Here is a 24,858-nt window from a genome sequence, read left to right as displayed (position 1 = left end):
TATATTGAACTGTTTAAATGTTTTGTGTGAACTACAATCCCGCTATTGACAAATCCATGCTCAGGCGGGACAGTTTAGCTAACTGATGTCTGCACCAATAAATATCCCTTGTACCCTGCAGCCCCTCTAGCTATCCTACCCTTCCCCACTTACCTCCCACTCTCCCTCCACAACTTTCCCATACCCTCCTATCCCTCCTTCCCCTACCTATTCCCCCGCCAAAGTTGCATCCACTGGACACCTGATGACACTGTTGTAGTCTGTTATGTAGGCAACGATTGTTTAAGTAAAATACTGACTCAAGGAGCAGTAACTGAGTTTAATGTTATGCTATTGATTTGTTTTTCCTGTTTGCAGCGGGGAGCTGTCACTGCTCCCCCTCTCCGCTGTGCACTTGGCTAGCCGGCTGGTGGAAGAGTCAGTGCACTACCTGGTCGGGCAAAAGAGTCCAACCTTTTAGGTATTTGTTACTCAATTGTTTGCCCTACAGAACTTTCTCCCTGTTTTTTCTAAATTCTCCTCGTTCTCCCTTCTTCTTCCTGCTTCCTCTCTCTTTCCCACTGTGGTCGGCTCGCATGGGCCCGATGTACCCCCACGATGATTTACCCCGATTCCCCAGATGGCCCCCCTGAACATACTTTCTTTAAATGTCAAGGGTCTCAACTCCCCTAACAACAGGGTTAAAGCCTTCCAATCGTTTGCGTCTCTAAAAACAGTAGAATAGTAGCTCTCCAGGAAATACACTGTGCGACTCACAGTGCTCCAAAGTTCTTTAGCTCCCGCCACCCCCCGAGTATTCACTGCTTCCGGCAATACAAAACAAAGAGGGGTCCTACTAGCCTTCCACAACACCCTACCATTTACCCCCTTACCAAGATCAAAGACCCTGAGGGCTGCTACATTATCCTCGTAGACCTTGCTGCAGGACATTGAAACAACATTCGTCTCATACTATGCCCCTATAAACAATCCCAACCCATTTTTCTCTCACCTCATACAGGTTGTACAGACTCACTGTAGGGGAACATTATTTATGTGCTGCGACTCCAACCTAGTACTTTACCCACATCTTGATAAATCCCCATATGCCCCGAAACAACATTCTCCCTCCCTACAGTTCCGCAAACAGCTCCAACAGGCCTCCCTGCTTGACTCTTGGAGAGAATGTAATCCCTCAAGAAAGAACTACAAATTTTACTCCTACCCACATAAATCTTTTTCTAGGATAGACCATATTCTTGTCCCAGTGGCATCCTCAACGATTTTGCTGCACTCCTGCATACATCCCATCCCATGGTCTGACCATTGTGCAGTTATCACTACTCATGGTTGATTCCCCAAACCAGGGACTGCACCTGGTGTATAAACGATGCACACCTACCCAACAAATCCTATTGTTTTAACATCCAGTTCTCCCTTAAGGAATACCTCTTGCGTAACGCAACACCGAATATTTCTCCGGTCCTTTTATGGGAAGCGCATAAACCAGTGATCCGAGGTACACGTATCTCGGTCTCCACACGGCTTAACCGCGATAAAAAGCTTAAACTACAGCAACTTGAAACCGTACCACCGCCACTTTCTCCAATTTCAATCCTCCCTTACTGAACCCAACAGAATCTACCTAGAAAAAAACCAAGGCTGAATTGGACTTACTACTAGCTGAATCAGCAGACAAGGCCATACGTAGATCCAACCATACTATATACACCAAGGCCAACAAACCAGACACCTTCTTGGCTCTGCGTCTTCGTCAACCAGAGCAGGTTTTCAATCCTATAAAACTTAGGTTGGCTAAAGATGTCCTCTCAAGCAATCCTGTTAAAGTGCTCTCCGAATTCTGCAAGAGAGAGAGATTGGCCCAACTATATGAAGCAAAGGCCTCTTTCCCTCTGAATCAGGCAGAGACACTATATTCCAAGATATACCTATACCTAAGTTATCAGAAGCCAATCGTGAGTCTATGGAGTGCCCTGTTATGACCGAAGAAGTTACATAGTTACATAGTTACATAGTAGGTGAGGTTGAAAAAAGACACAAGTCCATCAAGTCCAACCTATGTGTGTGATTATGTGTCAGTATTACATTGTATATCCCTGTATGTTGCGGTCATTCAGGTGATTATCTAATAGTTTCTTGAAGCTATCAATGCTCCCCACTGAGACCACCTCCTGTGGAAGGGAATTCCACATCTTTGCCGCTCTTACAGTAAAGAACCCTCTACGTAGTTTAAGGTTAAACCTCTTTTCTTCTAATTGTAATGAGTGGCCACGAGTCTTATTAAACTCTCTTCTGTAAAAAAGTTTTATCCCTATTGTGGGGTCACCAGTACAGTATTTGTAAATTGAAATCATATCCCCTCTCAAGCGTCTCTTCTCCAGAGAGAATAAGTTCAGTGCTCGCAACCTTTCCTCATAACTAAGATCCTCCAGACCCTTTATTAGCTTTGTTGCCCTTCTTTGTACTCGCTCCATTTCCAGTACATCCTTCCTGAAGACTGGTGACCAGAACTGGACAGCATACTCCAGGTGCGGCCGGACCAGAGCCTTGTAGAGTGGGAGAATTATTGTTTTATCTCTGGCGTTGATCCCCCTTTTAATGCATGCCAATATTCTGTTTGCTTTGTTAGGAGCAGCTTGACATTGCATGCCATTGCTAAGCCTATCATCTACTAGGACCCCCAGGTCCTTTTCCATCCTAGATTCCCCCAGAGGTTCTCCCCCCAGTGTCTAGATTGCATTCATATTTTTGCCACCCAAATGCATTATTTTACATTTTTCTACATTGAACCTCATTTACCATGTAGTCGCCCACCCCATTAATTTGTTCAGGTCTTTTTGCAAGGTTTCCACATCCTGCGGAGAAGTTATTGCCCTGCTTAGCTTAGTATCGTCTGCAAATACAGAGATTGAACTGTTTATCCCAGCCTCCAGGTCGTTTATGAAAAAATTAAATAGGATTGGTCCCAGCACAAAACCCTGGGGAACCCCACTACCCACCCCTGACCATTCTGAGTACTCCCCATTTATCACCACCCTCTGAACTCGCCCTTGTAGCCAGTTTTCAATCCATGTACTTACCCTATGGTCCATGCCAACGGACCTTATTTTGTACAGTAAACGTTTATGGGGAACTGTGTCAAATGCTTTTGCAAAATCCAGATACACCACGTCTCCTTTATCTAGATGGCAACTCACCTCCTCATAGAAGGTTAATAGATTGGTTTGGCAAGAACGATTCTTCATGAATCCATGCTGATTACTGCTAATGATACCGTTCTTATTACTAAAATCTTGTATATAGTCCCTTATCATCCCCTCCAAGAGTTTACATACTATTGATGTTAGGCTAACTGGTCTGTAATTCCCAGGGATGTATTTTGGGCCCTTTTTAAATATTGGTGCTACATTGGCTTTTCTCCAATCAGCTGGTACCATTCCAGTCAGTAGACTATCTGTAAAAATTAGGAACAACGGTCTGGCAATCACTTGACTGAGTTCCCTAAGTACCCTCGGATGCAAGCCATCTGGTCCCGGTGATTTATTAATGTTAAGTTTCTCAAGTCTAATTTTAATTCTGTCCTCTGTTAACCATGGAGGTGCTTCCTGTGTTGTGTCATTAGGATAAACACTGCAGTTTTGGTTACTGAAGCCCCCCGATTCACTCGTGAAGACTGAGGAAAAGAATACATTCAATACCTTCGCCATCTCCCCATCCTTTGTAACCAGATGTCCTTCCTCATTCTTTATGGGGCCAATATGGTCTGTCCTCCCTTTTTTACGGTTTACATACTTAAAGAATTTCTTGGGATTTTTTTTGCTCTCCTCCGCTATGTGTCTTTCATGTTCTATCTTAGCCGTCCTAATGGCACCCTTACATTTCTTGTTGCATTCTTTATAAAGTCTGAATGCTGAGGATGATACCTCAACCTTGTATGTAAACTCCAAGAGTTTACATACTATTGATGTTAGGCTAACTGGTCTGTAATTCCCAGGGATGTATTTTGGGCCCTTTTTAAATATTGGTGCTACATTGGCTTTTCTCCAATCAGCTGGTACCATTCCAGTCAGTAGACTATCTGTAAAAATTAGGAACAACGGTCTGGCAATCACTTGACTGAGTTCCCTAAGTACCCTCGGATGCAAGCCATCTGGTCCCGGTGATTTATTAATGTTAAGTTTCTCAAGTCTAATTTTAATTCTGTCCTCTGTTAACCATGGAGGTGCTTCCTGTGTTGTGTCATTAGGATAAACACTGCAGTTTTGGTTACTGAAGCCCCCCGATTCACTCGTGAAGACTGAGGAAAAGAATACATTCAATACCTTCGCCATCTCCCCATCCTTTGTAACCAGATGTCCTTCCTCATTCTTTATGGGGCCAATATGGTCTGTCCTCCCTTTTTTACGGTTTACATACTTAAAGAATTTCTTGGGATTTTTTTTGCTCTCCTCCGCTATGTGTCTTTCATGTTCTATCTTAGCCGTCCTAATGGCACCCTTACATTTCTTGTTGCATTCTTTATAAAGTCTGAATGCTGAGGATGATACCTCAACCTTGTATTTTTTGAAGGCCTTCTCCTTTGCTTTTATATGCATTTTTACATTGGAGTTAAGCCATCCAGGATTTTTGTTCGCTCTTTTAAATTTATTACCCAATGGGATACATTGGCTAATGCCTTTATTTAATATGCTCTTAAAGCAAACCCATCTCTCCTCCGTATTCTTTGTTCCTAATATTTTATCCCAATTTATGCCTTTTAGCAAGGTTTGTAGTTTAGGGAAGTTGGCTCTTTTGAAATTCAGTGTCTTTATATTCCCTTTATGTTTCCTATTTGTGTGATTTATACTGAAACTAATTGACCTGTGATCGCTGTTACCTAAATTGCCCCGTATTTCCACATCCGTGATCAGGTCTGTATTGTTGGTAATCAGTAAATCCAGTAATGTTTTATTTCTAGTTGGTGAGTCTACCATCTGACCCATAAAATTGTCCTGCAAGACATTAAGGAACTGGCAAACCTTAAATGAATGCGCGGTTCCCTCCACCCAGTCTATGTCTGGATAATTAAAATCCCCCATTATGATAACACTTCCCATCCTTGCTGCTAATCCAATTTGTGATAGGAGATCCGTCTCCACTTCCTCCCTCAGGTTAGGGGGCCTATAGCATACTCCTAGTATTATTTTCCCCTTAGCTTCATCCCTTTGGAGCTCTACCCATAAGGATTCCACCTCCTCCCTAGCTCCCTCAGTGATGTCATCTCTCACATTCACTTGTACATTATTCTTGATATATAGGCATACCCCTCCCCCTTTTTTACCCTCTCTATCCTTGCGGTATAGGGTATACCCTTGAATGTTTGCCAGCCAATCATGAGAGCTGTTGAACCAGGTCTCTGAAATTCCCACAAAATCCAAATCCTCCTTGTACAACAGTATCTCTAGTTCACCCATCTTGTCCGCCATGCTCCTGGCATTGGTGAACATGCCACATAGTTTAGACCGGTCGCATATTGTCCTCATATTGGGTGTTTCGAGATTGCAACTAGGATTTGCTACTATACTCACCTTGTGTTTTTGTGCTTTGGTTAACCTACCACTAATGCCCCCAATACTACCCTCTGGAATATCTTCCACGCTAGCTATCTCTGTCTCTGGACCCTCCCCCCCATCGCCTAGTTTAAAAACCCCTCTAACTTTTTGGCCATCTTCATTCCCAGCAGATCTGCACCCTCCTCATTTAGGTGCAGTCCGTCCCTTCTATAGTACCAGTTACCGACTGAGAAGTTGGCCCAGTCCTCCAGGAACCAAAACCCAAGTCCTCTTAGCTATCAAATCACTTAAACCTCACAAACGACCTGGATCCAACAGCCTCTCAAGCGCATACTTTAAAAAATTTGCCGACACACTAGCCCCACTCCTTTCGAACTCCTTCAATGCTTTGCTCCAACACCACTCCTTTGGCCGAGACACGTTGACAGCCATCATCTCCATGATACCCAAACCTAACGCGGATAATACCCTCTGGTCCAATTACAGGCCCATTTCCCTGCTCAACTTGGATATCAAAATCCTAGCCAAAATAATGGCATTTAGACTCAATCATTGGGGGCTAATACATAAAGATCAAGTTGGTTTCATACCGCGGCGTCAAGCTAGCAACAACATCCGACGTGTAATCCTACTACAACACCTAGCTAGATCCCGCAAGATACCCATGCATCTTCTGTCCCTCAATATTAGGAAAGCGTTTGACACAGTCTCCTGTTCCTACCTACGCTTTATACTCCAGCCCTGGGGCTTCGGCCCAAACCTTCTACAGTGGATATACTTTCTGTACAACCAACCTCAAGCATATGTTAAAGTATTCTGGGTTTCATTCAGAGTGCTTCCCTAATCAAGGGGGAACCAGGCATAGTTGTCCTCTTTCCCCCCTAATCTTTGCCCTAGCAATTGAACCCCTGGCAGCCCTAATAAGAACAAACCCAAATTTTAAAGGTCTGAAAGTTGCTTCCACAACCCATAAAATGTGTCTGTTCGCCGATGACGCTTTACTATTCATAACTTCCCCTCACACAACACCCCCAAACCTTATTCATACGTTAGACAAATTTGTGGTAGTAACAGACCTAGAGGTCAATCAGTCCAAATCCAGGGCCCTTGATGCGTCCCTTCCACAGACAGAGTTCAATCATCTGCGGGATAATTTTCACTTCACATGATCCATGTCATCAATTCCATATCTTGGAATAAAGCTGACTAGCAACCCATCCCACCTCTTTCAGGCAAACTACCTCCCCATGTTGGCTCATCTGTCCTCTTTGCTGGCCACTTGGCAGCCACTATGCGTTTCCTGGCTTGGACGCGTTGCGGCCATCAAGATGTCACTATTACCTAAACTCTTATACCTTTATAGAGTCCTTCCGGTCGCAATCCCCACCTACTTTCACGAGTTCTACAAAATCATGTATAATCACAAATTATATTGCTTCGCAGTAAGCTCAGTGGGGGCCTAGGGCTCCCTAATTTTGCACGATACTATCACTGTGGCCCAACTGGCTCAGATCACATTATACCATGCAAAAACCGAAGCATCGCTGTGGGTCAGTCTGGAAGCGATTGATCTTCATTCCCTAGCAGTGACCAACTTGCTATGGATGTCCAGTTCTGCTCGAGGCCCCATAACCAACTCTATAATGCAACACTCCCTTCGACTTTGGGATAAACTACGGGGCCCTTTTAAACTAATGTCCCCTCACTCCCCACTTCTCTCCTCTCCTTTTTCAACCACCCACACTTCTACCCTGCCTTTACCGAACCAGCTTCCTTCCAGGCCCGGACCCAATCAGGACTGAATTGCATACGTGACCTTGTCACCAGTAATACCCTGAAAACATTCCCTGCCCTACAAGCACAAACACAACTCCCCCCCAGAGAGTGCTTTTGGTACTCCAGATCGCCCATTTTGCTCAATCATAAGCACACATTCATCACTAGATAGCTTATTGATATACGAGGGTATATGCGATTCAGACCCTCACGCCTCGGGTATCATATCCCGCTTATATAGTCATCTCACATCCCCTCCTTCTAGCCTCCCACTATACACTGCACAGTGGTCCAAAGACCTAGACGCAGGGGACTGGGAAAATATATGGGCCAACACAAAGACTTCTTCCCAAATTATCGTTGCGCTCAAAGCAAATTATAAAGTCCTCATGAGGTGGTATCTAGTTCTGGCAAGGATTTCCAAATTTTTGCCGGACTACCCTCCGCTGTGCTTCCATGGTTGGGGTGAGAAGCACACTCTCACATATGGTGGTTGTGCCCTGTCGTACAACACTTTTGGATGACATTCTTTCATATGGCTACTACTTTGCTCCTAGTTCCCTGAGACCCAGACCCATCCCTTGCACTGCTGAACCATGTCGCATTGGACTGTACTAAGCTCAGCTACACCTCCTTCTCCAGCTTACTACTGTGGCTAAGCAAACGATAGCTAAAGCCTAGAAAACCCCGAAACTTAACATAGTCGAAGTCAAAAATAGAATCACCCAAGCCATGATACATAGCATAATTGAGGCCACAATTCTAGATAGAGTCCCCCAACACCTCAAAATTTGGCGACCCTGGATAGAACACTTCTTACCTCTGGATTTCAACGAAGCCCTCTTAGAACTTTAGCCCCCCCCGACTTCCCAGGATTATAATACTACGAGACAAAGGCCTATGCGATGCCCCCGACCCCCCCCCCCCTCAGTTCTTGCTCCTCTTCTCTTTCTTCCTTTCCTTACCTATTCTTTCCTCCCCTCTCTTTCTTACTTTCCTATCCAATGCACACCATTGGTAGCGTAATCTATTGGTGTAAAACCTCTAATCGTTACCCCGCCTCCAACTCACAAAGTGATACTTCTCCCTTGTATCTACTGCAACAATAGGCTCTCACCTCCAACATCTTAGTACACCCTGGAATCCATCAATATATATATATATATATATATATATATATACACAATCGTGTAACTCTGCATTACTCTGTGCCCTTACAACCAATACATTTCTCTTTTTATTTCTTGATTGTTATACTTTTTGTAATTTTCATTATCTTCAAATGAATACATGTTTATGTTTATTGATTTGTTACCAATAAAAAATTTGAACAGAAAAGAAAAAACCAAAGGAATGACATTACCGTCCGCCCAGATGACAAGGCGGGGCGGTATTGTCATTCTGGATAGTAATGCTTATGTAGAGGAGATGAATAGTATCTTGTCTGACAAGGATACTTATTTTCCTTTGGGGAATAATCCAACTCAGAAGTATAAAAAAGAGCTTCAGGTAATTGTGGATAAAGGTTTCGAAAGAGGCATTTTGAATTTAAAGGAGAAATTCTATCTGATCCCTGTTGCACCTCGCATTCCGGTGATCTATTATCTCCAAAAAAATCCACCAGGTCGGCCTATAATTAGCGGAATCGATTCTGTCACCTCCAGAATCAGGAGGTATGTAGATCATTTCTTGCAGCCTCTTGTTTCTAAAATTCCATCCTACCTGAAAGATGGTACGCAGGTCATTATTATTTTGAATAAAAAACCTGGAAAGAGATATATTATGGCCACTGCAGACGTGACTTCCTTGTATACCATCATTTCCCATCAACATGGTAGAGAGGCTGTAAAATGCTATCTAGAGAGAGAGAGATTTTGGTATTCACTTGTTGCAGCAACAATTTCTTCTCCATCTCCTCGACTGTGCAATGAGCCACGATTATTTTTGGTTTAATGGCTCCTATTATCTGCAAGGTCATGGAGTGGAGATGGGAGCCAAGTTTGCACCAAGTATGGCCAACTTGTTTATGGAAAAAGTGGGAGGAGGACGTTGTCTATGGTCAACGGAGGACTGAATTGGTCTTCTGGGGGCGCTATATAGATGACTTCCTCCTCCTCTGGGAGGGTGAGCGAGCCTCTTTGGATCTGTTCATTGTCGAGTTGAACACCAATGATCGAGGCATCATTCTCCAGCATGAGGTCATTACCTCCACTATCCATTTTTTGGATTTGGACATTAGAATTCAGGATGGCAGGTTTATTACATCTACCTATTTCAAGGATACAAACAGGAACGGCTACATAGGGACGGATAGTTGTCATCATGAGTTTTGGCTCAGATCTGTCCCTATGAGCCAATTCCTGAGATTGAGGAGAAATTGCTCCCTTCAAGATGGATTATATGAGGGAAGCAGAGTTTCTTAAAGCTCGCTTCCTCCAGAAGGGTTATGCAGCTAATGAACTTGATTTGGTCATTGCTGATGTTGGCGCAAGGGAAAGAGAAGAATTGTTAAAAGCTAAGATTAGGAACAACAATGATGATTTCCTTCCCGTTTTTCATTTTTTACTACCTATTCAAACCAGCATTTCTCCATTAAAAAGATCTTCAAAAGACACTGGAATGTTTTGAAAAATGACAGAATACTAGGTCCCATACTTCCTGACCACCGTAAGGTTACTTATAGAGGTGCCCCCCCCTCAAACTCCAGGTAGCTCCTAACATAATCAAACCCCCAAATCAGACCAAGCTTTTTTGGGGACTTCAAAGGTTACCATTTGTGTAGGAAGTGTGAGGTTTGCCATACTTTTTCTCCCTAAGATAATTGCTATCTCTCTTTTGGCTCCAATGTTACTGGTCAAACATATCAATTAATTTCCTTCATTACATGTTTGACCAAGAATGTGGTCTATTTAATCACGTGTACTTGTGGGCTACACTATGTAGGTTGCACTATTCGCAAATTAGAGGTCAGACTCAAAGAGCATTTGGCTAATATCCGCAAAGGCTTTTTGAATTATAGCCTGTCAAAACTTTATGTGTTATGCCATGGTAAAAGCCTGAAGGGTACCTCTTTCATGGCTATAGATAAGTTTAACCCCCATTGGAGAGGTAGTCACACCAGGAGAGAGATCTCTAATATAGAAACTTGGTGGATTTTTTGTTTAAAATTTTATAGACCATATAGCCTGAACATAGAATGGGATGTCAATGCCTTCATAAACAAAAGCAAAAATAATTTTTTTTTCCATATGGCCTGGTTTTATATTTTCAAGCCCAGTTCTAGAAAGCACAACAGTGAAGTATTTCTAGTTCCTGTTTGTGATTTCCTTTGTATGGCTGTCGTGAGTGGGCTGGATTGTTTACATTTCTGCAGCTTTTGCTCACTTCCGGTTGTGATGTGACATTATTTCCGGTGGATGTGGTTCCACTTACGGCGGCTGACATCGAGGTTTGAAACACAATAAGGAAGAGGCGTTTCTACTTCGCCCTCCTGCCTATATATAAAAGAAGTGCCGATCTCCTAACCACGCCCCTGACAACGTTCCTTATTGGACGAAACACCATATAGGGTGGAGCTCGGAGATCTGATGTCAGGACACTACACGTGCTGACTGCAGTCATTTTGTTGGTTGGAAACAAATGTTAACCAAGGACTTTTTGTGTTCCTGAAATGCTTGTTTTAATTCTCCAAATGTGAGTACCCTGTATGCTATTTACTTAATAAAATTATTTTGAAATAACATACTACACTATGAGGAGCTGCTTCTCTTTTATCCTACGTATGAATCTGTGGATTCACTCCATGTTATGACCCTATGAGATTCAGCTGTCTGGTACCAGAGTGGAGTCATGCTATAGTGGATATATCATGCTTATATGACCACCTATAACCTAGTGGTCCATTTTCTGCAGTAAGAGACCTGGTGTGTTGGTGTGCAGTGGGGGATTTCATAGTTCACCTCAGCTTTTCATAATTACACTGTGGGTGTTGCCATTTCTTGGAACATGGACTCTTTATGCTCAATGACAGTGGATTTTTATTTACATAGTTCATGCTTGTATTTCCTCTTGTTACCTATATTTTATGCTAGCTGCTGAATAGACATTAGTGCAGGAAATTAATTTTATTTATAGTTTATCACCACAGCCCACAGTCACCAGTATGGTGAAAAAATTCTCCTGTGAGGAGGCATATCAACTTCTTAGCTTGACCGACGAGAGCAGTGGGGAGCTCTCTGTGCCTGAGTCTGATTCTGATTCAGATTTTGAACCCGTTTTATGCAGTGGGTCTCCTATAGAATTGGAGGAAGAGGAAAGTGTGTCTGCCAAATGAAGACGTTCTGGTGAGGAGCAGGCTACCACAAGTAGGGCAGTGGCATCCACCAGCAGCTCAGTGCCATCCATTAGTGGCACCCACAAGAAATGGAGTACCATTGCAAGAAAGGCCAGGCACTAGTGGGGTGTCATGGGTCCTAACCCCCAATGGGGGTTAAGACCCATGACACCCCACACCCCACTAGTGCTGGCATGGGTCCTAACCCCCAAAGAGTTAGGACCCATGACAGCCTTCCCTATGCCCTTAGAACAACAACTATGGCTTCCTTCTAGCTCAGGACTAGCAAACATCCCTCCTTTTACCGCTCAGCCAGGTGTCCAGGTAAACACAGAGAATTCCCCCCCCCATTGATTTTTTTTTTAAATAAAATTTTTACCCATGATCTATTATTGTCCATTGTGGCCCAGTGCAACCTCTATGGCCAACAATTCATATTGAGCAACCCAGGTTCAAGTTACACCCATCCCTATGAGTGGAGAGAACTAACAGTGGAAGAATTTTGAATATTTTTGGGCTTCACATTCAATATGGGTCTCTACTGGTCCACCACCTCATCCACCACATGCCAGTCTACTCATCCATTATGCCAAGATCAAGATAACTAATGATTATGCAGTTCCTCCATTACAATGATAAAACCCAGTACCCCCAAAATGACCCAGCATATTAAAAATTATATAAAATTCGACCACTTCTAAATTTTTTCCCTGAGAGATTTGCCCAGTTATTTACCTCCCACCGAAATATCTCCGTGGATAAGTCACTTGTCCCCTTCACAGGCACACTGGGCTTCAAGCAGTTTATCCCCAGAAAAAGCACCCAATATGGGGTTAAACTCTATAAATTATGTGACAGAGCCACTGGGTACACCTATGCCTTCCTGGTGTACGAAGAAAAAGGATACCCAGCTGCATCCCCTGAATGCCCAGAGTACATCGGATCCAGCGGAAAAGTTGTTTGGGAGCTTGTATATCCACTTCTTGAAAAGGGTTACCATCTATATGTGGATAATTACTAAACAAGATTGCCCCTCTTCCGCAAGCTTCACTGGAAGAAGACTCCAGCATGTGGTACAGTGAGAGCCAATAGGAAGGGCTTCCTGCAAAGGCTCGTTAATGAAAGACTACAATGAGGGGAGTCAGCGACCTTACGGAATAAGGAAATATTGGCTATCAAGTGAAAAGACAAACAAGACCTCTACATACTCTCATCACTTTATAATGACACAAATACCCAGAAGGAACGGCCCAATACAGAAACCAGCTTGTGTCCTCGATTTTATAATTTGTGCATGAGGGGAGTCAACTTCTATGATCAAATCCAGCCCTACCTTGCTGTAAGAAGAATGCACCATTGTTATAGAAAAGTCTCTATTTTTTCAATTTAGTCATTTATAATACTTATGTGATTTACCGTAAATCCACCGAGACCCCCGTATCCCATCTTCATTATCAAGAAGAAATTGTCACCGCCCTTTTGTACCCTGAAGGCCCAGCAGAAAGCGTTTGCTCAGATTCAGTGTGCAGAATCCACAAATGCCATTTTCCTGACAAAATCCCTCCACGTGGAGCAGGCCAAAGACATCAAAAGAAATGTTGGGTGTGCGCCAGAGAAGGAGTTACAAGAGACACCACGTATTATTGTCCCCAGTGTCCTTCCCAACCAGGAAGCATAGGTGACTGTTTCCGCTGTTACCGTACTTCTACATTATTAGTGAAGTATGGTAAGCATAATTCTCAATTCCTGCCATTTACATTCACACCACTTATGCCCTGGCCTATTATTCGATCATGCCTCTACCTGCTGTCTAAACTGTAGATACCTCTACCTTCTCTGGAACTGACCCTGGCCTGTTATTGGACCATGCTTCTGCCTAACGCTTAAACTGTACATACCTCTGCCTGCTCTGGAACTAATTATTGACCACGTTTTTTGCCTGCCTCTTGAACTGATTTTTTACCCTGCTACTGGAACAGTGGGATTCATAACACAGGGGTCTCACATATGTGAGTGGGATGCAGAACTGTATTTCTGGATGAAGAAAACAAATTTTTTGTTTTCTCATTCCCGGATTAGGATCTGGAGACCAGAGGCTTTAAAGAGATTTGGGTAGGAGAAGCCTCTACACCGTCCCCATTCTTTCCTGACCAAGGCCCTAATCCCGATATTTCTGCCTGCTGCCATCATGCCTTTGCCTGCTCTATGAACAGACCACACCTCTGCTTGCTACCTGTACTATGGACCATGTTCCTGCCTACTACCAGGACCAATATTTTGGCACTGCTGGCAATATTTCTACCCGTACTGACCCTGGACTGTATATGGACAGTATACCTGCCTGCTGCCTGTACTGACTATGAACAATATTCTTGCCTGGTGCCTGGGCAATTCCGTTCGCTGTCGCTGACCACGTTCCTGCCTGCTACCCAGATCAATGCTCTCCTGTGGACAACTGCACTACTAAAACCACAGGTAATCTTTTGTTTACCCTTTACTCAGCAGAATGTATTTTGGGGCGTAATTCTTGTTATGTGCATGCTTTGTGTTAGAAATATGAAGGGCCTTTAAAAATGTGATAGGTTGTCCTTGGATGTTGGGCCTCTGTATGTGGCCAGGCTGTGTAAAAAAGTCTCACACATGTGGAATCGCCATACTCAGGAGGAGTAGCAGAATGTATTTTGGGCTGTAATTTTTGGTATGTACATGCTATGTGTTAGAAATATCTTTATAAATGAACAACTGTGTAAAAAAAAAAAAGTGTTTTCATTAAAATAATTTGGAAGCCCCCACAGATGTGAAGAGGCACAATAATGTAGGTGTAGACATGGTCCTCGTTCTTCACTATACAAATTATAGCATGATGGTACCTACCCCTACTTCCCCTACTAACCTATTGAGGCAATACCTTTCAATCTATTATGCTTCATAGAATGTAGGTTGGGGTGTTTGCTTTCTAAATGGGGTCATTTTGTGGGTGTTTCCATTGTCATGGTGCTCCAGGGCCTTCAAAAGTGTGATAGGTTGTCAGGAAATTAGATGTGTAATTAATGCTCCTAGAACGCCTGAAGGTGCTACTTGCATGTTGAGCCTTTCTATGTGGCCAGGCTGTGTAAAAGAATAAACACACGTGGTATCACCATACTCAGGAGGAGTGCCAGAATGTGTTTTGTGGTGTAGTTGCAAGTATGCCTATACAGTATGTGGAAAATAACTTTGTAATACGACAATTTAGTGAAAAGAAAAAATCTTTATTTTGCAAAAAATTGTGGGAAAAAAATTACAACTTCAAAAAACTAACCATGCCTCTTACTAAATACCTTGGAATGTCTACTTTCCAAAACTGGGTCATTTAGGGGGTATTTGTACTTTCCTGGCTTGTTAGTGTCTCACGAAATGAGATAGGCCGTCAGTACATCAGGTGTGATCAATTTCAATGATTGGCATCATCGCCTGTAGACTCTCTAACCTTTACAAAGACCAAATTATATACACTTATTTGGATTATTTTTACCAAAGATATGTATCAAATTACTAATTTGAAAAATGTTATAACAGAAACAAAGAAATGCTTTTTTTTTACAAAATGTTTGGTCTTTTTTATTTCTAGTGCAAGAAATAAAAAACCCAGTGGTGGAAAAAAAAAAACAACAATTTCATACGGGTAGAGTGTTGCATGTCTGAGTAATTGTCATTCAAAATGTGAGAGCACTGAAAGCTGAAAATTGGCCTGCTTAGGAAGGAGGCATAAGTGCCCAGTGGGCAAGTGGTTAAATGGTTTGCTACATCCAGGTCACCATCATCATAAGTGTTATGCCCAGTTTTCATTTTAGTACTTTTGCCTTCTATCGCTGATGTACTATACCTAAGGCCCCTTTCACATTGGGGCGGGGGCGGCGTCGGCGTTAAAGCGCCGCTATTGTAAACGGCGCTTTACCGTTGGTATTCGGCCGCTAGCGGGGCATTTTACCGCTCCTTCACTACTCCAAAGATGCTGCTAGCAGAACTTTTTTTCCCGTCCTGCTAGCGCACCGCTCCAGTGTGAAAGCCCTCGGGGCTTTCACACTGGAGAGACAGCAGCGGCTGTTTCGGGTTGGTTTGCAGGCGCAATAGCGCAATAGTGCCTGCAAAACGCCCCAGTGTGAAAGGGGCCTAAAAAAGGTTTTATCTCTTTTCTTAATAGATTTATTCATGCACTGTTAAAAAATAAAGAGTTCTGTGCTTTGGCAGCGCTGATAATGTGTTTGTTATCCTTCTATTTTTTTTTTTTTTTATTCCAAACACCTTCTGTCTATTTTTATACATTTCTCTATCAGCTTTTTCCCTGGTAACCAGTTGGTTGCTACTTGCTATGTAATATAACAACTGTTTGCCATACAATCCTATGCAACAGTATCTAAGTTTTACTACTTTGTATTGTATTTATTCTGAACAGATACTGGAATGCTACTCCTTGTATTGTTGTATACATTTACTGGTAATAAAATTAAGTATTAAGTAACAAAAAATGTACAATCTTTTTGGAAAAAAGCATCACAACAAATGTGCATGTCATATTTATTTTTCAGGGCTTTAGGACTGCCATTAACTGATCATACCTATGAAGACTGCAGGCTAATGCTAACTGCCAGAGATTTGACACTACCCATGGAGGCTGGCCTTGTGGAGTTCACAAAAATTAGCAAAAAGTTAAGGTAATATGTTTTTTGGTATGAAATTTTCAAATAATGTTATTATTTTTTTTTTTTTGCGGTTAGGACCCTGACAGTGATGCATGCTAGACTGGAAGCATCTGAAATGGCTTGTAGGACTTATCCAGACAGGTCAAGTGTAGGGCCAGTTCATGCTTAATGACAGGGAAATTGTTTAGGTGTATTGCAGAAATCCCTCGAAGGGGTAGCTTCTTACAAGAATAGCATGTCATTGCAAAAATCAGGGGTAGTTATGAAGATAACTATCCCATGACCAAAAGAAAGTACTTTTATGGAACTTTGGAGAAGTCTTGGATGTGGTGTGTTTCTACTAATGGACATAGATTTGAAAGGATTGACTGATGCCTAAAGTTATATGGTGGGAATAGATAACCAATCCCCCTCAGCCTAATGAGACTAGACTTGTATCAAAAGAGGTGCAGTTATGCATTAAGAAACACAACAAAACTTAGCTCAGAGGGCACCCCTGTGTGTGTTAAAACAATCAATAACTAAAGAAAACTTCAATATATCTAAAAATCTATTCAAGTACACAAGTGGCAAATGCATAGTCTTGTAAATGCACCTATGATGCGCTAGTATGCTGTAAATGTTTACTAAATATCTTACCTTGTAGCTGTGATTTAACTTCGATAGGGTATGCTGCTTAAAAACTGCTTATCTTGATGTGTCTTTTTATCTTTTTTTTTTTCAAAATGACTGATGTTGAAATAAACTCCAACATTTAGACCTTCTCTCTCATTACTAAAATAAAACACAATCCTGAATAGATCTGTATATCAAGTGACTCTTTTCTTTCAAGTGACAGTAATTGAAACTGATTGGACAATCTATATGGCTAACAGAGTTGGATCAGATCACGTATGGCTAATGGTATCACATTATTTGGGATGACACATGTGATGTTTATATTTATGCCCTTCCAGAAATATCTAATATATCAGTAGGACTCTGTCTAGTAGAGATTGTCATGCTACAAAACATCATGACTAATATGACTTTTGATGCTTTTTTATGCATTTTCCTTAAATGAAAGGACTTTTTCAAAGTGTGTGTTTCTCAATTTAACTCCTTCTGTAAAATGAGTTGGGTGCTTTTTCTGGAGTCTTCTAGAGATTTGTGGACCCCCTTATTCCCAAGTTGTATTCCCCAATCTATGACTTCTCCTCCTCGTCCCCTTTTGAGGGTAGGATGTGGCGTTGAGCCTCCTCAAGATTGTGAAAAGGTGCCATATGGGGTAGAGACTTAGGTGTGTGCCCCCCCCCTCCACCACCAAGGTAACCCCTAATATTGACAGTAAAGGGAGGGGGCAGCATACTTGCTTTGCTCCAATTTCCTGGCCACCCAGCCTGTATGCTTGTACAAATGTGTGATTTGAAAAGTAGTAAAAAAGTAAGTAACACCATTTTTTATGTCCTTTTCATCAGATCACATAATACTAATACTGTCTTCTAAAAACATGTGCATTTCTAAAACATGTTAATGAAAGGTTTTGTGATCTATAAATGTTCACCTTTAAGCAAGCTGTATGACTAGGCCTGCTCTGTGCTAAAGTTTTTTGTTAAAAGTGTACCGCTAGTGGCTAAGGCTTTTTTTTCGTACTACTGTAAAGCCTCCATTAGTGAGATTTGCCCTCATTTCTTGTTCGGATGACACACTTTTCACCAGACAGGAAGTGAGGGAAACTGCAATTGCAACACAAAACATAGTAGAAAGGATTTTTGTTACTTGTCTGTTTCTCTGTTACACATTGTCCACCCGTTCTATTTTAAGTCTATTCCAAAGCCATTGGATTGTGAGGTGAAAAACTAAAATGTAATAGTATACCTATAATAAACATATAATAAAACATACCCTGCAACAAGATGTAACACAACATCATAAAGATTAGGGATGAACCGAACACCCCCCGGTTCAGTTTGCGGCAGAACATGCGAACAGGCAAAAAATTTGTGCGAACACCGTTAAAGTCTATGGGAACTTGAAAAATCAAAAGTGCGAATTTTAAAGGCTAATATGCAAGTTATTGTCATAAAAAGTGTTTGGGGACCCGGGTCCTGCCCCAGGGGACATTTATCAATCCAAAAAAAAGTTTTAAAAACTGACGTTTTTTCGGGAGCAGTGATTTTAATAATGCTTAAAGTGAAACAATAAAAGTGTAATATCCCTTTAAATTTCGTACCTGGGGGGTGTCTATAGTATGCCTGTAAAGTGACGCATGTTTCCCGTGTTTAGAACAGTCTGAGAGCAAAATTACATTTCTAAAGCAAAAAAGTCATTTAAAAGTACTCGCGGCTATAATGAATTGTCGGTCCCAGCAATACACATAAAAGTTCATTTATAATAATGCTTAAAGTGAAACAATAAAAGTGAAATATTACTTTAAATATCGTGCCTGGGGGGTGACTATAGTATGCCTGTAAAGTGGTGCATTTTCCCCGTGTTTAGAATAGTCCCTGCACAAAATGACATTTCTAAAGGAATAAAAGTCATTTAAAACTACTTGCGGCTGTAATGTAATGTCGGGTCCCGGCAATATAGATGAAAATCATTGAGAAAAATGGCATGGCCCCCCCCCCAGCTCATTACCAGGCCCTTTGGGTCTGGTATGGATATTAAGGGGAACCCCGCACCCAAATTAAAAAAAAAATAAAAAAATAGGCGTGGGGCTCCCAGGTCCTATATACTCTTAACAGCAGTATACAGGCGGTCCCCGGGTTACAAACAAAATAGGGACTGTAGGTCTTAAGTTGAATCTGTTTGTAATTTGGAACAGGTACATTTTTTAAGTGTAGCTCCAGCCAAAAAATCTATTTTTAAGCTTTTTGGATAACATAGGGAAGGGTTATCACCCATGTAACATTTGATTTTCTGTCTGTGCCCGTTTAGAAGATTTCACTTCACTTTCTGTCCCAATGACAATTGGATTTTGAAAATTTTGGGTTATTAGGGAAACAAGGATTGGTGATAAAGCATCAGTGGAGACACCTTTTTCCCATATTAATTCTTACAGGAGAGAATTTCCCTTCCTAGGGGTAGATTTCCTCTCACTTCCTGTTGTCTCCCTCCGTTTGTAAGTAGGAGTCGTTTGCAAGTTGGATGTTTGAAAATAGGGGACAGCCTGTACATACTATACGGCCTGCCCTATACACTCTGTGGAAAATTGGGCCTTAGGTGTTGGTGGTACCAGAACACTGTAAGCCCTCACACTTACTCTTGGTGGCCACTGGAACGGGCCCTGCTGTGAAATATTATATCAAGAATTGTAATTACATACCCCTGTTAAACAGGGGCAGAAAAATTAGGCCTTAGGAGGCGATGGTGGTGGTGGTGGCACAACACTGCAACCCCTCACAGATACTCTTGTTGAGCGCAGGAACGAGCCCTGCTGTTAAATATTTGATCAAAAATTGTAATTATGCGCCCCTGTTAAACAGGGGCAGAAAAATTGGGCCTTAGGCAGTGGTGGTGGAGCCCTGAACCAAAAATATTCTTAGAAGCTATCATCATGAAGATTGAGGAGGAATAGGATAGTCGCTCAGCATATGCAGTCTTCAAGGGATCCCACATCCATAGAAAAATCAATCGGTTACATCAGCATCAGGTGCTTGGTAGCTGGTGATCTAAGACTGATTCATTTTTATGATTGTGAGCCGATCAACAGTCTGTGGACAGTCGTACTCTGATAGATTACAAAGCCTCCTGCAGCACTGAGTGTGTGTTCTGAAAGAACGCTGGATGCAGGACAGGCCAGTAGCTCAACTGCATATTGAGCAATCTCTGGTCAGTGGTCCATCCTCAAGACTCAGTAACCCAGTGGATGTTCTATTGGAAAGGTCTCCAAGTCTGCTCTTGCCCCTAGATATTCCTGCACCATGTAATTCAGATGCTGGCGATGGTTGCTGGAACTGATCAGACCTTGGCGTGAGGACTGAAGAATTGTCTGACGCATCGGTCAGCCAGCCACCTTCTCCACTGCTCTTTCTGTGACTGAACGAAGCCTCAGCAACACATTGTCCAGCTCCAGGAAGTTGTAACGTGGATCAAGAAGGGTTACCAGCAAGTAATGATCCCTCTCCTTGGTACCACAAATCCTAGGGTCCTTTCGCAGGCTTTGCAGGATCAGTGAGGCCATGCAGTGTAAGTTTGCAGAGGCATTCGATCCTGAGTCCTCTGGGTCACTAAGGATCACATGATCCTCAACCACGTCCTCCCAGCCACGTACAACTCCATGGGTTTCTGTGGATTGAAAACGATCCCTTCCATGAAGCATGTGCTCCAACAGGAAGACAAGAGGGACAGTATCACTGATGCATGCACTGTCACTGCTCACCATCCTCGTGGCCTCCTCAAATGGTGACAGGACAGTGCATGCATCCTTGATCAGTAAGAGGTAAATAGAAAACACAGCGCTAACCAGTGAAATAAATAAAAAGCTGTTGCATACAGTTTGACAAAAACAACAAAATAGGCATATAGAAAAATGCAGCGCATGTACAAAGGAACATAGGTCTTTATAATGGTGAAACAGTAAAGAAATCACTAATTAACCACAGGTGCCTTGAAACACAAACGTCCATAGATGGATGTGAATGTCCAACCGCACAGGAGGTGTAAGTACTCCAAGGGGTGGTGATGGTCTGATGGTTGTCAGAAAACACCTGGCATCATACAGCGACTTCCCAACCGAGAAACTGGGTCCCAATGGGTCATTCAGAGAAAGTGCAAAAAAGCCTCTTACCAGATCCTGTGGATTCCCATGTCAGCGACAGGGAATCGCATGCGCAGTTTGTCACAAATGACGTGGAATGGGAGCTCAGGAATCGCCAATCCCTTGGATTGTGGTCTGTATGGATCTCGGCCGGCAACCGGATGGGTCCTCACAACGAACCGTCCTCACACCGAACCATCCCAGCGTGCATCAGAAGTTTCACAAACGGTCCCCCGAAAGGAGCAGTTGGAGGGACTGGATCTCATGCGGTAAATGTGGAAACAAAAAGAATGTGCCTCCACATGGTGCAGATAAAAAAAGGGTGTTTTTATTGACAAAAACGACCATACACAAATAAAAGCGTGATCACGGTGGATAAAAACAAATGGGCAACAAGGAGAGTGGTGTATGTACCCGACGCGTTTCGACCTAGGGGTCTTCAACAGGGGCATAGACTATGCCCCTGTTGAAGACTCCTAGGTCGAAATGCGTGATCACGCTTTTATTTGTGTATGGTCGTTTTTGTCAATAAAAACACCCTTTTTTTATCTGCACCATGTGGAGGCACATTCTTTTTGTTTCCACATTTACCGCATGAGATCCAGTCCCTCCAACTGCTCCTTTCGGGGGACCGTTTGTGAAACTTCTGATGCACGCTGGGACGGTTCGGTGTGAGGACGGTTCGTTGTGAGGACCCATCCGGTTGCCGGCCGAGATCCATACAGACCACAATCCAAGGGATTGGCGATTCCTGAGCTCCCATTCCACGTCATTTGTGACAAACTGCGCATGCGATTCCCTGTCGCTGACATGGGAATCCACAGGATCTGGTAAGAGGCTTTTTTGCACTTTCTCTGAATGACCCATTGGGACCCAGTTTCTCGGTTGGGAAGTCGCTGTATGATGCCAGGTGTTTTCTGACAACCATCAGACCATCACCACCCCTTGGAGTACTTACACCTCCTGTGCGGTTGGACATTCACATCCATCTATGGACGTTTGTGTTTCAAGGCACCTGTGGTTAATTAGTGATTTCTTTACTGTTTCACCATTATAAAGACCTATGTTCCTTTGTACATGCGCTGCATTTTTCTATATATCCTTGATCAGTAGCCACTGGTGTGGCGAAAAAAAGTAAAGCCCTCCTGACCCTGTCCTGGTGCCATACTCACACAGGTACTCATTGATGGCCCACTGCTGCGTGTGCAGCCGCTGCAGCATTGGCAACGTTGAGTTCCACCTGGTGGGCATTTCACAAATGAGGCGGTTCTTGGGCAGGTTGCATTCCCTTTGAAGGTCAGGCAGCTGAGCACTGGCATTATATGACCGGCGGAAATGACCACAGACTTTCCTGGCCTGCCTCAGGAGATCCTGTAAGCTCAGGTACCTGCTCAAGAACCGCTGCACCACCAAATTCAGGATGTGAGCCAAACAGGGAAGATAGGTCAAATGTCCCTGTCGGAGGGCGGAGAGGAGGTTGGTGCCATTGTCGCATACAACCATTGCTGGCTGAAGCTGGTGTGGCGTCAACGACCTCTGAGCCTGCCTCTACAGAGCTGACAGAATCTCTGCCCCAGTGTGGCTCCTGTCCCCTAAGCAGACCAACTCAAGCACCGCATGGCATCTTTTTGCCTGAGTGCTTGCGTAGTCCCTTGAATGCCTACGGAGCACTGCTGTTTCAGAGGACAAATCTGCAGAAGAAGAGGCCATAGAGGAAGAGGAGGGGGTGGATGAAAGAGCTGTGGCAGAATCACCACCAGCATTTTGGAGGCATGGTGGCAGAACAAGCTCTAACAATACTGAACCCTGTCTTGCATCCTTCCCAGCTGCCAGCAGAGTTACCCAGTGCGCCGTGAAAGAAAGGTAACATCCCTGTCCATGCCTGCTGGACCACGAGTCAGCGGTAATATGCACCATACTGCTGACTGCCCTGTCCAACGAGGCCAAGACATTGCCTTCCACATGCTGGCCTTCCATGAAAAGAAATGGCATTTGGGAACCTGCCCGCTCACATTCTACAAATTCACAGAAGGGGGCAGAGTCTACCAGCTGAAAAGGCAGCAGTTGCAGTGCTAGCAATTTGGCCAAGCTAGCATTCAGACGCTGAGCATGTGGATGGCTGGGACCGAATTTCTTTCGATGGTTTAGCAACTGGAATAGAGAAATTTGCCTGCTAAAATCAGATGTTGGTGTACCACTAGTAGATTGGCCGCAAGTACTTGGGACACCTATTGCTATACCTTTATTCCTCTCAGTGCAGGTTTCTGAGAGGACTGGAGGTATAGTGGGGTTGGAGATCCCAGCTGATGAGGAGCAAGGAGAGGTCCGCCTTGTTCTTTGATGTGGGTCTTTTAAGTGCTGTTGCAAACGGACTGCATGGGAGGTCATCATATGTCTGGTCAAGCATGTGGTGCCCAAGCAGCTGCTGTTTTGGCCACACTTGATACACTTCAGACATATGTTGCAAACAGCAATGGTGCAATCTGCTGCACACGTGTCAAAAAAGGCCCACACCAAAGAACTTTTCAAAATATGCGAGGAGTCAGCAGTGCCCTGCACCTGCTTAGCTCTGCGGTATGATGCAATAGGGTGGCTGCCTTTAAGCTGCCCCCTGGAGGGCATCCTGCCTCGTTGGAGATGTGCCTCCTTCTCCTCCTCCTCCTCTCTTCTATCAGGCACCCAAGTAGAGTCAGTGACCTCATCATCCCCTCCCTCCTCATCACTGGAGCAAACTTGGCAGTATGCTGCAGCTGGGGGAACATTACTGCCAGTTTCTTGTCCTTCTTGGGCACCCCCTCTCTCTAGGCTTTTGTTACTCCCTTCCTCAACCTGGGTACCATCATCGGACCCTCCAAATCGCTGCGCATCCTCCTGCAGCATGTACCCGACACTGGTCGAATAGTTCGGGGGATTCCTCCGTGCATGATGGTGGGGCTATGATGGTGGGGCTAGGGAAGGAGTGACTGTTGACATGGAGCCAATGGAATAGGCCGCTTTGGGAGCTTCATTGGCAGGCAAACTACTCTGAGCCTGCGTGTCAGAGGATGAGGAGGATGAGGACGGCTTTGTTATCCATTCCACCAACTCTTCTGCATGTTGTGGCTCAATAACACGGCCAGCTGCAGAAAAAAAGGACAAGCGTGCCCCTCGGCCATGTGCTGAGGATGCACTGTATCCATGACCAGCACTGTTGACTGTAGACCCAGAGCCTGCTTGCCCTCTTTTAGTGGCCTGTGAGCGTCTGCCTCTCCTTGGTGGCCTTCCGGACATGCTGTAAATTTTGTTTAGCAAAACCACACTACACTGTATTGTGTATTGTGTACACCACCAGAAAAGTAGTAGCAACTGCACTAGGGGTGCACGGTATTGTGTACACCACCAGAAGTCTAATAGCAACTATGGGTGCACTGTATGTATTGTGTACACCACCAGAAAAGTAGTCGCAACTGCACTATGGGTGCATGGTACTGTGTACACCTCCTGAAGTATATTAGAAAAAGTACACCAGGAATGGCCTGCAGTCAGATATAGGCTTGGCTACACTGAATACTGTGTATATTTTATAATTTTATATATATATATATATATATATATATATATAATTATTTTATGAGACTGACTGTATATATTGTAAGATTGAGGTTATCATACTTAAACGGTAGGTGCACTTTCCAGTGAGTACACCAGTACAAAACTGTATTTTTTAAGGGCCTGGTAGCCCACTTTTATTTAAAAACACGGAAAAGTTCACAAAGACATCAGTACCCACGCAGG

At 43.4% G+C, this 24,858-nt stretch overlaps 1 protein-coding gene across 5 annotated transcripts in view; it reads left to right on the top strand.

Moving 5' to 3' along the window:
• The window catches only part of LPCAT2 (lysophosphatidylcholine acyltransferase 2), a 521,286-nt gene that overhangs the window by 345,702 nt on the left and 150,726 nt on the right, over nucleotides 1-24,858 (top strand). For all 5 annotated transcript variants that reach the window (XM_073605020.1, XM_073605019.1, XM_073605022.1 and 2 more), the window contains one exon: nucleotides 16,230-16,355. In XM_073605020.1, the coding sequence (XP_073461121.1) occupies nucleotides 16,230-16,355 (126 nt within the window). The remainder of the gene's footprint in view (nucleotides 1-16,229; nucleotides 16,356-24,858) is intronic.

The sequence above is a fragment of the Aquarana catesbeiana genome, linkage group LG11 (genome assembly GCF_042186555.1).
Source record: "Aquarana catesbeiana isolate 2022-GZ linkage group LG11, ASM4218655v1, whole genome shotgun sequence".
In the NCBI taxonomy this organism is placed as follows: Eukaryota; Metazoa; Chordata; class Amphibia; order Anura; family Ranidae; genus Aquarana; species Aquarana catesbeiana.
The sequence above is the reverse complement of the archived record's forward strand: the minus strand, read 5'-3'. Positions and strand labels throughout refer to the sequence as shown.